At 41.5% G+C, this 16537-nt stretch overlaps 1 protein-coding gene across 6 annotated transcripts in view; it reads right to left on the bottom strand.

Moving 5' to 3' along the window:
• Positions 1-16537, bottom strand: part of TMEM266 (transmembrane protein 266) — a 91954-nt gene that overhangs the window by 8886 nt on the left and 66531 nt on the right. For 4 of the 6 annotated variants that reach the window (XM_081925653.1, XM_081925655.1, XM_081925657.1 and 1 more), the window contains 4 exons: positions 16121-16177; positions 14388-14526; positions 13659-13774; positions 9021-9210 (listed from right to left, as the gene is read on the bottom strand). In XM_081925653.1, coding sequence (XP_081781779.1) covers positions 9021-9210; positions 13659-13774; positions 14388-14526; positions 16121-16177 — 502 coding nt within the window. The remainder of the gene's footprint in view (positions 1-9020; positions 9211-13658; positions 13775-14387; positions 14527-16120; positions 16178-16537) is intronic. The other 2 variants (XM_081925656.1, XM_081925658.1) reach the window with 2 other exon arrangements.

Below are 16537 nucleotides of genomic sequence, written 5' to 3'. Positions count from 1 at the left end.
TGAAAATAAAAATTGGAAAAAAAGAAACCCTGATCCTATTTCTCTGTAATTTGGCTGTTTCCCTAGGGGCACCTCTCTCTTCTATGCTACATCCATATAAATTGCCTACAAATTAAGTGAATCCCTTTTTAATGACAGCCAAACTGTAACGATTGCCCTTATAGGCACAGCCATCCTTCCATTTGGCAGCGTTCAAGCTCTTCTAAGGGTCTCCCTGCAAGCTTAATCCAGTTCTGCCAAAAAGAAAACAAGTTATAGATGATTCCTTTTTTGGAGGGGCATGGGAATCAAAATGGAAACGGTGACCAGCACAAATACACATCTGTTCCCTTATCATTTGGCAGGCCTTCTTCATTCAGCAGGGCTACAATCCCTGCAAATGTCATCCAATTCTATGAAAATGAAAAGTTTCAGATGTTTTGATTTCCCCATATATTGAATGGGAGGAGGTGCAAAGCTTCATGGAATTTGGATTTCTAAGCCAACTTTTTCTCTTTTCTGTGGAACCTTTGCAGAGGGCAGTTTTTGGAGAGATTAGCCCTTTAGTTTCCTTGAAAAACATTATTTTCCAGTAGGAAAACAGAGTTAATTCTACAATTTTTCAGCAACATAAATGTAAGATGCTGAGAGATTCTGCACGATGCTGAGATGAAAAACATTGCTGTGGAAATATGAAAATGGCGTGGTTTTTTTAAGTGCAAGAACACCCAAGCAGAAAAGCAACTTGATCTGCCCACTCTGAGGCATATCACATGCTTTAAAAGCATCCTCTCCTTTTAAGTGCTCTTTTTGATACTGTGTTCCAGGAGGAGGGCGGAGGGGAGGGAGGACAAATTTATGCTCATTCCTTTGAGCCAGATCCTCCACGGCCCCCTGGGTTTCTGTGGCTGCAGCCTTGCCTTTTTCACAGCACATTGTGGTTTGCAGGTGAAAGGAACAGATGTTTTCCGCGGCACATTTTCTCCACCCAACAAGGCCCAAACCACTAAGCGCTTGGTACCTGAAAATAGCTGCACTCCTAAGACGGCAATCAAACTTGACACTGAAAGGGAAGATGGATGCCTTCCTGGTTTCATTGGCTCTTTAAAAGCTTTTTTGGCCTCTGTTGATCTTTAAATGCCTGCAGTCAGAGGTGTGCTTTCTGATCATGTCTGAGTTTAAAAAGAAGCCTCAGTGTAGCTCAAGGCAATACCACCAGATTAGGAATACACTGCAAGGCTTTTCAGCTATCTGCTGTTAAAATACACTTCATTTCAGTCATCCATAATTGATACTATAAATGCCATGTAGCCATAATGGCGTACACAGCTAGGTTGACGTTGCTTCGGAGGGCCAGGGATGCTGAGAGGCTGTGAAGGACCCTTCTGTGTGCTAACACTGAAGGTGGTGCAGCTACGAGGGAGCAGAAACATTTTTGGAAGGGTTGGCAACCTGCAACACACAGCTGGATGGAAACCCCTGTGATCCATTATTCAGAATGCAGCACTGGAAAGCAGGACTAGTGAAAACCCTCTAATAGATTCACTGACCAAGACTCATACAAATAACTGATCAATATGCCAACATTCGTAAGGACCCAAGAGCAGCCCGGCTGCATCAGATCAAAGACCTGCCTGGTCCAACATGCTGTTCTCAGAGTGCCCAGCCAGGTGCCCACAGGTAGGACATGAGCTCAACAGCGCTTTCACCCTCAAGATCTCCAGCAACTGGCATTCAGAGGTATACGGAATGCAAAGTATGACTAGTAGCCTCAAGCACGATGTATACGGATTTGATACTGTACTTAAGTCTATACTAGAAGTCTATTAATATAATCCATTTTCAAGGCTGTGATGGCTTTCACCAGAAGAACCCCTTGGCACTGCTGGACTGTAAATGGGGATGAAGGACCTTTAGAAATGAGTGTTCTACATCAGGGGGGGAATCACTGTACCCAAAGTCCTTTGAAGGAAGAATTATAAGAATTAAACTGATTTAAAAGGGAGGGGAGGATTTCTTTGTACATGCATTCAAGGAGAGGGAGAAATGGAAGCTGTGTACCAGCCAAGGCCAACACTGTAAACAACAGGAAGTGATAAACAGTACGACTCTTCCATTGCATCTCCTAATGTAAGGGATTGGGGCATTTAGAGACAAGAAATTGTCCTCATTTGATCCTGGACTAGGCAACATCTCCTGTATGAGAAACACAAGTCTTATTAGACTCGGAGAATAGAATTATAGAAATATAAGTTGAAGGGATTCTCAGGGTCTTCTAGTCCCACCCCCTGCAATGCAGGAATCTCACTTAGATCATACATGACCGATATCCATCTTGTTCATTTTTGTCTTTTTAGGTAATGATCGTGTTTCTACACATTGAAAGCATCTATGCTCAAGTCATGGGCATCTATGCTCTATGCTCAAGTCAAGATTCTGAGTACCATATGTTGAGGTACAGGCATGCAAAGTTATATGTTTATACTCAGGGGAATCTGAAATTTGGGAAATGAATAGTAAATTCTCTTGCAAGCCTGGATATATAAATTTTATCCTTTTGCTGCTAGCCACAAAACATGAACACACTTCAGTATGTTTTGAGAGAGGCAGTTTCGTCCACTTCATTATGATGGATATTTAGCAGTTTCATCGGCGATACTTTGCACTTCTACCACAGGGTACCACTCAGTGCAACTTCATGACTTTGTTTTTAAGAGAACACAGCTGGAAGCTTATGGCTAACAGCATTTGCGATTCATTTTTTAAAGTTTCCACTGCTCCTACTGAATTCTGCCTGCAGGGACTCAATTCTCTCAGGAAAGTTATTCTTTGTTCAGAGCAGTATTACTGGAAGAGACGATAGCTTTATTAGGTTTATAGCTAAGCAAACATAAGTCCAATTCCAGCACCACCAAACATCACTAGTGGGTTTGTCTGATGGTGTTTTTTAAAAAAGAAGATATTATTAAGTAGCATTTTCCTCTTTAGCTGCCTTATACCAACTGGTTCATCTACCTAACACCATATTAAGTCTTTGCCCATCTAGAAATCCAAAAGACGGATCCTATGTTTTGCATGCAGAGCATGTGCCCCTCCCCCACTCCCCCCACTGAGCTTTCGGCAACTGGGCACGTGCAACACTTGGAATAATCTAATGATAGGATTAATCTTGTGACCACATAACGAAGTGCCCTGATTAATTAGACAGCTTTAATTTTTAAAGTACTTATAAAAATTTAAGATGCTTGACATCAGCAAAGAGGGATTCCCCTTCTCACACACACATTTTTTGACCAATATTTTGACCAATATCTTATCTGCTCTTTTTCATAACACATTTTTAATTCACTACCCTAGTGATTAATAGCTTTGCCTGCACTAACTTAGCTTATTAATTAATTAATTAATTGATTAGATTTTTTTTACCATTTACCATAAGGTAAGCTTTTTTGGTACTTCTATTTCTAGCTTATTTAAGATAAGTGTTTTTGCATTATTTCTATCCTGTAAAGTAACTTTTTTTGCATTATTTCAATCTATGATCAAGAATGATTAAACATTTTTAATGCAAGTGCATTCATCTTAGTTAAACCCAATTTAACTTTGCCAGCATATGACAAAACAAACAGGCTGCCTTTTATTAAGCAAAGAGTCGTCACTGATGGATCAGCTTCAGATAAAAGACAGTCTAATGTCATTATTGCCTCCTCACTTTGGCTGCCTTATTGCAACTTCATTTAATAAGCTAACTAGCTATCTCTGGGGACAGCATAACAAACACACGCTCCGAGGTTCCAAAGGCTTCCTACAAAGCATTAATTGTTTTAATGGAAGATGAGACAATGCTATAGGGCTGCAGGAATTAACACAAGGGGAAAAGTGGGAGAGAAACGGGGCAGCATCAGAATGAATCTGCTACCCCCAAGATCACAACTGACTCCATTAAAAAAACGAAGTAGTTGGTTAGGAATGCTTAAAACATGTTACAATCCCTTTTCTTCCCCTGTCCAAAAATGGTCTTCAGGATGTGTGCCTGAATAGGGAAACAACTGCATGCTTGCAAAGGTTAAAAGAAATGTGTATTTCTAATAATGTATTAAGAAAAAGATTAATGGATTGAAAAGGAAACACTATGAGTTAACATTGTGATCTTGGCATGCCATGAAGACTGGGGCTTTTATCTCCAAGTTTTAAAAGGATTTTTACAGGAGCAAACTCAACAGAAAAAAGGTTGATACTGGTATGACTGCCATATACTGTCAAAGACTTTCTTTGGCATCTGCAGAACATTCTGCTAGCAATATGCAAATAGGTAACATTTTACAAAGATGTGAATACTCCATCCAAATGCTAGATAAAGTTTTAGCATTCCCATTCTTCATTAGTCAAAACCTTCACAAGTCATTTCCAACACAAAAATGAAAATGAAAACCAACTCTACTCAGATGTGCAAAGAACATCCCTGCCTGGTTGCCAGAATGAGATTCTTCATACCTAGCAGAAAAGACTGGGCATCTTCTTTATATTTAAGTATTTTTGACATAATTCCTATGAACACCCCAAAAAGCCCCATTTTGGTCATTCTGTAACTGGAGAAATGAAATTTAAGTAATTTGCCACCACCACCACCCGCTCTGACCACAAACACATCTCCAGATCAGATTCTGTCACTCCCCATCTCCCGGCTGCTATGTCCCTAGGCACCTACGCATGGGTGTACCATTCAAAGAAGGCACTTTGGATGATGGCTGGGAAGATGCAGGAAGGCCAAACATAGCTATGAGGCTGTGAATTGGGTCTGAGTTTTACACAGCTGCTCTGGCTCCCAGCACGTTAGAGGGAGGACGTGACCTGGCTGGTGGGCCAGATCCTCCCCTCCCCACCCCCATGGACCAACTTTGACAGGCAGACAGAGTTGCCCAATTGTCAATCACCTGTGTAGGTAAAAATAAACATGTGGGTAAAGAACTAACTGCAAACTGTCTGTAATCATTGAAAAGTTATCTGGATACTGCACTGTTTAAGAGTTAAGTACAGCTTGCATCGCTGATGTCTGTAGCACACAGAACATGATCCTGTGGCTTTGAGGACTTCCAACATTGCACAAAGTCCCAGGTAAATACACCAGTGAAATTTTCAGCTGCTCTCCAAGGAGCTTTAACTTATGGACTGCTCCATAAAAATATCATTATGAAGGGAGGGGAGGAGAAATCAGCAAAAGTCTAACGTTTCTCTTGGAATTTTGCGGCCCTTCATGGTCAAGTAGCCCACGCTGAATGTTTCCATTGTTCCTTATGGGTGGGGGAGATATAATTAGCTTTAGAGGGAATATCCTGTTTCTCATGAATTAGGTAATTCAGCTCACTAAAAGCCCATTGTTCAAGGCAGAATTGAAGGTCTCTAAACCTGCAGGATTTTGAGGAGACCTGAAGGCAGGTTTTGCACAGGAAATGACTGCCCAGCCTGGTTTATGCCTCTGCCTCTCTAGGCACACTGATGAAGGCTTCAGAGTTTTCTGATGCTGTGACCCACGCCTGAACGGCCAAATGCAATTGGTGGTTCCGTGTCAGGCCATTTCCATCAGGCAAAAGGCAGTTTCCCTTGCAGAGCTACCATTCCTAGCACCTTGAACAAACTACAGTTCCCAGGATTCTTTGGTGGGAAGTTACATGCTGCCATTGTGTGATGGATGGGTTTTAAAAGCATGGTGTGGATCTGCCCACAGACTGCAACATCAGCATGTCACAGTGAAAGAGAAATGCAACATAGATGTCCAGGGACAAAATTCCAGAAGCTTGGCAATTATTGGTGGTGAAATTCATGTGGGGATATGTGGCAAGCACGGAACTAAAATCTGACATTGCCCTCTGTGCATAAAGCTTCATTATATTTCCCAGGGTTTCTTGAGATGAACAAAACAAATCTAGGGTAATACTCCACACTACCTCTCTAGTCCCAAGTTGTCTCGAACGGTTAGTGCCCTAGGAAGGAGTTTGGTGTAAAAATCAGGAAATAAATATTTCAATGAATTAAAAATAAAATAGTTCATACTATATTCTGATGTTTCTTTGTGTAGTTGATATAAAACCCATGAGAGGCCCCATTTCTATTTCATTCTACGACAGTTATTTTAGCTGATTGATGCTGTCTCAATATATTCAACTATGCTAAAAGCACAATATTTATACTTCCAAAAAAGATCAAATTCAAATGTAGAATAGGAGAGAAGCTATGGAATCTATGTCTAGTATATGAAAACTTTCACAAAGCATGAATACACTAGATATATGCACAATACCATTAGGAACTTCAGAAGACATACTGTCCGTATTACATCAAAGAAAAACTCCCTTTTGTTACATGCTGCATTCTGCTTTTCCATCTCTAAAAGGCACACATTTGAAAATTAAGTCCAATTGATTTTAGTCAGACTTGCTTCCAAGCGGGCTGTGAATCTTCTGCACGCTTAAGTGTACTAATGTAATGTACCAACATTCAAGAACGATTTATCTGGCTATGTTTTATGCATGACCAAGCCTTTGAAGACTATGTGCTTGTGGCAACCTGAAAACAAAGTCTAGAAAGTATAAAAGTTTAAGGCTGACTCTCAGAAGCACAATAAATTCAGCAGACCTACTTAGAATTGTGAACCACTCTCGTCCATTCCTAATGTAACCCTCGAGGAAAACATGCATAAATTATAAAGTATCCTCATGAGGAAGGTACTAAGAAATCTTATTAAAAAGGGGTAAATGGATTAAGGAGGCTAGATGCAAACCCAGTTTGGAAAGTGGCATGCCTGCGGTAAATGGGATTTGATCATACAGCACAACAAAACTGACCATGAATTTCTTTGTGCCAGAAATACTTATAGGACCAGGAGGGGCTCCATCCCATCCACGTTCACCTCCCTGCTGCTGCTGCCAACTAGTGCAACACCGTACTGGGAGGCTGAGAAATCTTCCAATAGCCCTTTGTCATGGGAGGGGGGTGTGCAGGCAGCAAAACAAATAGGAATTATTTATTGCACAAAATTCACAAAATTAATCACTTCCTGCAGACTTTTCAATTTTGAAATGTTCACTTATATTGGGGTGGGGAACCTGAGACCTTCCACGGGTTGCTGGACTCTAGCTCCCATCTCCTCTGACCTCTGGCAATCCTGGCTGCGACTGATGGGAGTTGTGAGTCCAGCAGCATCTAGTAAGTCACTGACGTACATACTATAACAAAGGTGGCAAGTTTTCTTTGCTCCAGGAAAAGCAAAGTCTTACTCTTAAAAGCCACAGGGCCAAATACAAACAAAGCCAGAAAACGCCTATTGATTTGGCATGGATATTTTGTCATGGACTCCCAAAAAAATGGGGGTCATTTTGCTATCATGAGGGAGAGAGAAAGTCTTTGCTGGGAATCTTCTTTTACTGAAACAAATGTTTGCAAAAAGTGGCTTGATCTTGACCACACACTTTAGCATAGAAGTAGCCAATGTGGCGCCCTTCGGACTACAACCCCTACCAGCCCTGACCTGTAACTGATGGAAGTTAGAGTCCAAGAACTTCCAGTGGGCACCATGTTGGGTAGCTGGCCTGCTCTAGCACTAAGGCCACGCTTTCCAACATTTTACTATACTGCCATTTCACTCAGTTGACTTTCGTTCTCAACGCCAGTCAATTAAAAAAATACCCCCTGGAAATAAAAATAAAATGTGAGGTTGCACCCACTTCTTTAACTCCTGCAGGTCTCGAATAAAATGCTAATTTTATGTGAACCGCCCAGAGAACATGCGCTATTGGGCAGCAATATAGGTATAGCAAAATACCTATTTTTACCAAAAGGTAGAAATAAATGAAGTGTTATAGGAGAGGGGCCCCAAGGAACCTTACGGGGAGATATATGTCAGGCTGTCCAAAGAAGACAGCACACCTATGGGTGCTTTAACAAGGTAACTGTAATCTTTCCTGGGGGAACACTTCACATGCTCACCAGGAGAACCTTGTGGTATGAGTTCCAGCCCAAAATTTCAGAGAGACTTATCTGGAAACAAAACTGCTGAGAGAGCAAACCCAGTTCCCAATTCCCACCTGGCGTGCTGCATCCAGTTCTGGGCGCCACAGTTTAAGGATATTGGGAAACTGGAAGGTGTGCCGAGGAGGGAGACCAAGATGACCAGGGGTCATCTGGAAATAGAGCCTTATGAGGAATGGTTGAGGGAGTTGGGTCTGTCTAGTCTGGAGAACAGAAGATTGAGAGGTGATATGATGGCCATCTTCAAATGCTTGAAGGGCTCCCACATGGAAGACAGAGCAAGCTTGTTTTCTGCTGCTCCAGAGGGTGGGACCCAAACCAATGGATTCAAGATACAAGAAGGGAGAGTCTAACTAAACATTAGGAAGAACTTTCTGACATTAAGTTGTCTTCAACAGTGGAATGGGCTACTTCTGGCGGTTCCCTCATTGCAAGAAGTGAAGCCGCGTGGAACCAGGCAGAAGGCCTTCTCAGTAGTTGTGCCCACCCTGTGGAACACCCTCCCATCAGGTGTCAAAGAGGTAAATAATCATATGACTTTTCACAGACACCTGAAGGCAGCCCTGTTTGAGGAAGCTTTTAATGTTTGATGTTTTGGTGTGTTCCTTTATACTTTGTTGGAAGCTGCCCAGAGTGGCTGAGGCAACCCTGTCAGATGGTTGGGCTACAAGAAATTTATTATTATTATTATTCCTCAGAAGGTGGTGGAATCCCCTGCATTGGAGGTTTTTAAACAGAGGTTGGATGGCCATATGTCAAGGATTATTTAGCTGTGCTTCCTGCATTGCAGGGGGTAGGACTAGATGACCCTGGGGGCACCTTCCAATTCTACAGTTCTAGGGTGCTATGAATTTCCTGGCAGCTTCATCTTGGCAAACCACAACTGCTTATCCACACCCCCACCCCGGACCCTGGAGATTCTACACAAGACCCACTAAAATGAACAAAGACTGCATAGCACCAGCGCTCAGTTGGACCGTGTTCGGCGGCATTAAGCAGCCGGCTCTACTACTCACCCCGAGGCGGCCGCAATTCTGAGATGTTTTCAGTTGCCTCGTCGTCGGAATCCCCTCCAGCCGCCACAACTTTGTATCGGTTGCTGCTCTGCTTGTTCAGCATGTGTGGGACCTGCAATGCAGCCTCCCTCTCGGCAGCAAGGTCCAGATCTTGCTGAGCCAGGTGAGCCCGCAGCTGCCTAATTTCAAACTGAGGCCAAAGGGAGGAAGGAACGAGGAAGACAAAAAATGAGGAAGGGTGGATACAGAGGCATATTGCACTTGGGGAAAAACACTTTCTGAATTATTAGTGCTTGGGCAATGTTCACAGAGAGGCATCCAAAAACCCACTGTTTGCAATTCATAAAAATAATAATCTGTGTAACAGCCGTTATATCAACTTGATTTATGCACATTTCAAATACTATCGGCTTTGAACTTGACATCTGTGTGTGGCAGAGTACTGTCAAGTGGAGAGCCCAGGGTGTTCGGTTTCACTGCGGCAAACACAGCAACCGGCCATGTGCAATGTTAAGAACATAAGCTTTTGCGGACTTTGAAGTCCATTTCATCAGATGCATGAATGATACGCTCAGTCGGAAGATGTATATTTACAACTACATGTGTGCATGCGTACCCAAGCACATGCACACACATGTGCAGAGGCGGGAAACTGAATACTGGGACCAAAAAGCCATACAATGCAAGGGGAACAATGTGAAACTGCAGGTGCCCACAGAATGATGGCTGAATTTCTAGGTACAATCATTCAAAAGAAAAAGGAACATTTTTTTACAGCTGCATTACCTGTAGACAAAATCTAACAGCAATATGTTACAAACCAAAAGCCATCACCTTTACATTAGATTACTGCAATGTGTTCTACGTTGGGCTGCCTCTGAAGAAGGTTCGGAAACTTCAGCTCGTGCAGAATTCAGCGGCCAGGTTGCTCACTGGAGCAAGACGGTTTGAGCATAATGCACCGATCCTGGCGACTGCATACTGCCTCATACCCAAAGATCTCAGGGCGGTTCAGCACATAAATTTACTATATAAAAACCACAAAATAAATAATAAAATTAGGAACAAAACTAAACCAATAATCTCACTGTTGTGAACCAACCTAAGATCTGTGGATCGAGGGCAGAATAAAAATTCAACCAAACACTTCGTGTGGTTTGAAAGCTGCCATCTGATGTGCCATGCATGCACAGCAAATTTGAGATTGGATAAACTTTCAAGTTTGAACGTGTATTCCAAAATCAAGCCTGCCACAGCTGCCTGAAAACATTCATTCGATTTTAAATTTGTTAAATTTAAAGCATTATTTAATCCCAATTCAGGACAGAGCAAGATGGGACATTTGAAAAAATAAAACTATTTAATGTGTCAAAAGGCAAATGAAACATTTACGCTCACCTAGTCTATGTCCTCCAGGAAGAGGGGTTTTCCTTACTTCCAACATTTACAACAGATTATGCTGACTTCTTTTTTTTTAAAAGGCGCTTTGGGGCTTGGAATCCTATGCCCTTTAAGCTCTATTAAACTTAATTACACTCAGAAATTCACTGCTAACTGTATTTTTACCCCATTTACCCTCCAAGGAGTTCAGGGCAGTATACTGTTCCCACCAAACCATTTTCTCTTCACCATGACCCTCCAAAGTAAGTTGTCCAAAGCTTCAGGGTTGACAGGGCTCTTCTCATTCTAAGCCCAGCACTTCAGCCATTACACTGCAGAGGCTGCTCCCATTCCAATGCAATTTCCCAAGGTGACCCTCCCCTAAGGAAAGTGAGACAGCTGCCTTATGTGATGGATCTGTGGCACTATCAAGAGGCAGAGCAGGACGGAGCTATGTAAATGGAAAATTCTCCTGTGCTAGGCACATTCAAGTATAGTCAAACCTCTTCTCACGTCCACCTCCGCTCGTGTCCATTTCACCCAACATCCGTGGCAAACCCAGTAGTAACGGCGGATTTGCTGCCGTTCGTGCATGCGCAGGAACGGGGAATTGCCGCCCACGCCTGCGCACAACGGCGCCTCTCCATTTCAACTTCCAAACGGCCTCCAGAACAGACTGTGGTCGTGAGTAGAGGTTCTACTGTATGTGTATACATATGGGGACTGTTCAAGTGAGCTGCTCAGTAGAAGATGCTCACCACTCCTGGATTTTCCACCTCAGGCACAGGAATATCCCATGTCTGTTTAGACAGGTTTAAAACCAGTCAACAAGTTACAGTGGCTGAGCGGGGTCTGCTCCATGTTGTCAACACACTTGTGCACACACTTACACACACTTGATCCTGGTTTCTTTGAAACCAGGTTTTACCAAGCCATGCCCCCCAAGTTCTTCCAGAAAACAATGATTTGCTTTTTGCTTTTGAAAATCCAGACCTCTGATACAATGAACTAGATGTGCAATTCTGACAGGTGCTAGAGACACTGGCATGTCAGAGACAACAAGCCGTATAAAAAATAGTGAGCTGATTAACACATATAAACAAACATAGTGCTTTTGCTGCCCTCTTATGACCAACAGCCAAAAATGCAACCAAGCTTGCTTTACTTTTCATTTTTTCTAATATGCAGTGTGTATATTTGCATTGTTTTTGGCCCTTGCTAAACACTTTTATGTTTAAGCAAGCCTATCCAGACGCATATTTTTAATATGCAATTTTATCTTACAATGTATATTTTAATAACTGCTGGTTTTACTTATATTTTGCTGAATTTTAAGATAACTTGCTGTTTTACTAGTATTTTTAAAAGAGCATTTTATATTCTACGATTCCAAGCACAATTCAAAGTGTTGGTGCTGACCTTTAAAGCCCTAAACGGCCTTGGCCTCAGTATATCTGAAGGAGCGTCTCCACCCCCATCGTTCAGCCCAGACACTGAGGTCCAGCTCCGAGGGCCTTCTGGCGGTTCTGTCACTGCAAGAAGCCAAGTTACAGGGAAACCAGGGAACCAGGCAGAGGGCTTCTCAGTAGTGGCACCTGCCCTGTGGAACACCCTCCCACCAGATGTCAAAGAGATAAACAACTACCAGACTTTTAGAAGACACCTGAAGACATTCCCTGTTTAGGGAAACTTTTAATGTTTGACAGACTATTGTATTTTAATATTTTGTTGGATGCCACCCAGAGTGGCTGGGCGAGGTATAAATAATATATTATTATTATTATTATTATTATTATTATTATTATTATTATTATTATTATTTGCTTTTCCTACAGGTTATGGATGATTAAGTAGTTTATAAATCCAGTTAAATTAAATAAATAAGAAAACACACACAACCCTCAAACCTTTTTCTGAAGCAGCTTTCAGTCCCTCTCAGACAAAGAACTAAATACACTATAATAAATCCCCCTCAGCAGTGCGTTGCATTAAGTAATTATTTATAAACACCCATAAAAGGACAGGGACCAGTATGGGACCCAAGGGAACACCAGCCTTTTATGGCTAGACATATAAAAAGGGCCACCCCATCTTGTCTAGTGCTTTACTGAATATATAGAGGACTGGAACTCTCTGTGAATCATACAGTTCTCTTAAATAGCCAGTAGCAGAGGATGTCTGGCGTAGCCTTGGAGAGATCAATGAAAGCTTTAAAGCTGAAGCTTGCTCTTCTCTAATGCAACAGTCATCATTTTGCTCTTTGGATGGAACGCCTGAATGCTCATCTGCTACTGGGACACCATCCAATGTTTACTTCCATTAATTTGGGCCTTTGTTGCTAACATTATTTCTTTAAAAAACAAACAAACACCACGCAAACCAAGAGACAGTTGCGAACTAGACTAGAATAAAAGGCAGGGTGATTTGGGCTGCCTTCCAACAAACAGGCAAATGATTGGTTGTTAGGAATAAATTAACATTATTGCAAGTAGAAGCAGAAGAAGGGGAAGAAGAATAAAAAGAAGCAGAACAAAAATGCTGCCAGTGGGAAATGTATAGTCATTAGAACCAAAATCTGTTCCACAAATTATCTACCATGTTGAAAGGGAACAAGAATTCTTCAACTTCCAGTGTTACGGTTTGATTTTTAAAAAGGATAAAAACCATAAAGCTACCTGAATTAACTGAAGGGGAGAGGAAGGGTGGTCATTAATAATCTACACAGCTCTGCTAACTTTGAACGCTTTGCAATCACCTTTTATTGTTCACCCTCATCCTATCTGTATGAGGCAGCATTTCAATGGCATAGATGCCTCACACTCTTACCCTTCGGATCCCTCTGCAAAACCTCATAGGAACGCAGGAGACACTGCATTGCACTGACCCAGAGGACTGCTTCAGCCAATTCAGTATTGCTTGCATGGACTAGCAGAGGTTATTCTGGGTCCTCTGCAGTCTGGAGTACCTGGAGATAGAAGCTATCCCACCTGAGACCTCAGGTATGGAAAACACGTGCTGAATCCTCTGGCCCAACCCCCATAGTATGGATAGTGGAACCTGTAGTCTTTTGGAAGCTGCCGGACTACAACTCCCATCATCTCTAACCCTTGGCCATGTTGGTTGGAGAAAGTTGGAGTCTAGCATAATCTGAAGTGTTGCGAGCCACTTCTGGGTGAAAAATGTTGTGGCAAAGTAGCATACAAATTAAAATACGTAACAGACACACATTTATAAAATGAAAATATAGTTTTGCCTTACTCCCTGCTCTTGGCAGATTTGGGTTAGTCTTTCCAGCTGCTCATCTTGAATGACCTTTGCCTTCTCATACTGTTGAATCACCATCTCCATTTCCACCTTAACTGGTAATACGTAGGCTAGAAACCACAACAAAGGGATCTCTGAGTTTATTTGAAAAGATGGTCATGCATCTAATAAATGCAACTACTATTCAACAGCAGTTAAGTTTCTGAAATGGTCAATTTTATGTCTTATTAGTTTCAGTTGGAGAAATCCAGTAATGGGCTTGATTTGCTTTACTTTAAATCAACTGGACATTAAAGATCATAACTATGGTTGCGTAATATTCATATAGTATTCTGCAACCCTGCACTTATTTACCTAGTAGTAATTCCTGTTTCACTCAGCAGGGTTTACTTTTGAGAACACAGATGCAAGATTTCAGTTAAGTACAATTCCCACACTTCCCTAGTCCCTCCCCTGCATATTTACCCAAAATTCTCTATCCCAATTTCGAAACATACACATTAACACATTTTATTTTCACACTCTGAAAAAATCAACACAATGTTCCTGCTGCCCAAATTAGGGATTATTTTAGTGCAGAGTTTCCACTCTACCCACAGCTACTAGGAAACTGGTAAACAATATATAAAAGTTGCCATAGGAACACTGGTAAGAGGTACTGACTATTTAAAAAAGTAATTCCTACACCTCCACAAATCTTTACAAAAGTTATCGATAACTTGCCATCAATAATTCTCTTCACTCTCCAAATTCTCAGTGTGATAATAAGGCTAATAGCATCCCAAGGACTGCTTGGTCCATTTGCCACGGTAGAAGCCACCATTGGAGCCAAGGATAAGATGATCACAGCACCATCAAATACCTAATAGGAAAAGGATTTCACAAACAGCATTTTACTCACTCCCTTTTTGAATGCAAATATCAAAATGCACTCAACAAAGCAAACATCAAGTCCAAGTCAAACCATTCCTCCTTCTGGCTTCTTTCTTTTCTACTGATGTCATGGATATTATTACTGTCTCATTTTTAACTGGGGATAAACGTTTGGATGCATCAGATAAGCTTTTTGTCAAACATCTGCAGTAGCACCTGAATCTCAGTAAGATACTAATCGAGGATCAGCTAAATGAGTTTTATTGTATTAATAAGACTTAACAGTTTCCCCCCTGAAATGGGCCATTGCACTGGAGAACTATGTAGCAATGCATCATACTGCGGTACTTAGAATGGTTTGCATGTCTTGGTGGCATTCAGCTCTTGTCCCAAGCAATTCAGAGGGTTATTCATTCAAGGTCAAGTCATGCTCAGTTTCTGGGGCCAAAGCAGCTCTCCACCCATTAAACAAAGCCACCCCACACGAGCCATGTTTGCACATAGTGCGGCTCTCCCTGTTCCACAGGGAGGAACAATCCAGAAGCTTTCACTACCACTTTATTTTACTGTAGCTTGTCATGTTGTTTGGACAGACGGTGAGTTTTAAACAAGCCAATTTCAACCCATAATTACTGAATCTAGGCTGTTTAAAGCAGGACTATGGCCCCTCCAGCTGTTGCAGGACTGCAGCCCATTCTCCTAGACCACGCTGGCTGGGGATGACGGGGGTTGAGAGCTCAACAACATCTACATGCTCCCCACTCCTGATTTAAACTAGCCGGAATTAAGATCTCCAGATCCAGATGAAAGCAAACTACGGTTTATCAAAGTCACACTATGGCTTAGTAAGATGAGCAAATGCAGCCACTAATTACCAGTGTATGAATTATACTAATTAAAATTAATAATAAACTGTACAAATATCAGGTCAGCATCTAGGGCATTTGAAATTAAGCTTGACTGAGAGAGGAGGAGACTAGAATAAAGAAGAAACAATCCTAGTTAGTTAGTTAGTTAGTTAGTTAGTGACAGAGGACTTTCTTAGTGGGCTACAGAATCTAGTCCTATTGTGGCAATCCCTAGAGTTGAGGAGGGACCAAGGGCTCTCCAGCTGAAGGGATCAGGTGGCAAATGAGATGACCCAAGACTCTGGAGAGCCACTCCTGGGCTGGAGGGACAAATCACAGGACTTGACACAAGGCAGCTTCATACATGGAACAGAACTTTAGCATTCCTTGCTACCAATAAGTCTCCAAAAGTACTACAATAAGGTTAAGTACAACTAATCATTTTCCAGTGTGCTTTAATTGCTAATTAAGGAAGCTAAAAATACTCCTCTTTACCCAGATAGCTGAAAGATACTGTTCTTGGCAAACCTGATATATCACTGGTTGGGAGAATGTTTTTAACTGTTTTTAGAAGCCTTTTAAACTGTTTTTAGTACTGATGTATTTGCCTCCCTGGGCTTCTTCGAGAGGAAAGGCAGAATATATGTTGAGTAAAATAATGAAAACAATAACACAGCACAGCGTGTTGCAAAGGATGGAGGTGCTATTAAATATAAAAACAGAGGTTTTGCTTACCTCTATTTTATTTTCAATGTAGTCCCATATACCAAGAACCACTATTCTCAAAACAGTCTAATAAAAAGATATGTGGGAAGAGGGAAGACAGAGAAAATCATAAATCATTAGCATTGTTAATCATTAAAAACTTTTTGTAACAAAATGGAGAAAATCAGTCCTGTGGAGCAGAAAAGTTTTTTAAAAAAAATTTCAAATGCTTAACTTTTCTGTGGAAAGTGTTGTGTTTTATAAGTTCATTGTAACATTGTAAGTGTATCAGGTAAATGTAGGTTTCCCTGCTGACCCTAAAATGTGAAAAAGTTGCAAGTTATGTCAAAATATTCTCCATTCTGGGAGAAAGTAGAAACAGGGATGGAATCAACACTGTTGACAGAAAGAGGCAGCAGGTGTAAGAAAAAGTGTAAAATTAAGAAT

This window comes from Podarcis melisellensis (assembly GCF_964234715.1).
Source record: "Podarcis melisellensis genome assembly, chromosome: 9".
NCBI classification, from domain to species: domain Eukaryota; kingdom Metazoa; phylum Chordata; class Lepidosauria; order Squamata; family Lacertidae; genus Podarcis; species Podarcis melisellensis.
Note: the sequence above shows the minus strand (reverse complement) of the source record. Positions and strands in the feature narration are given on the sequence as shown.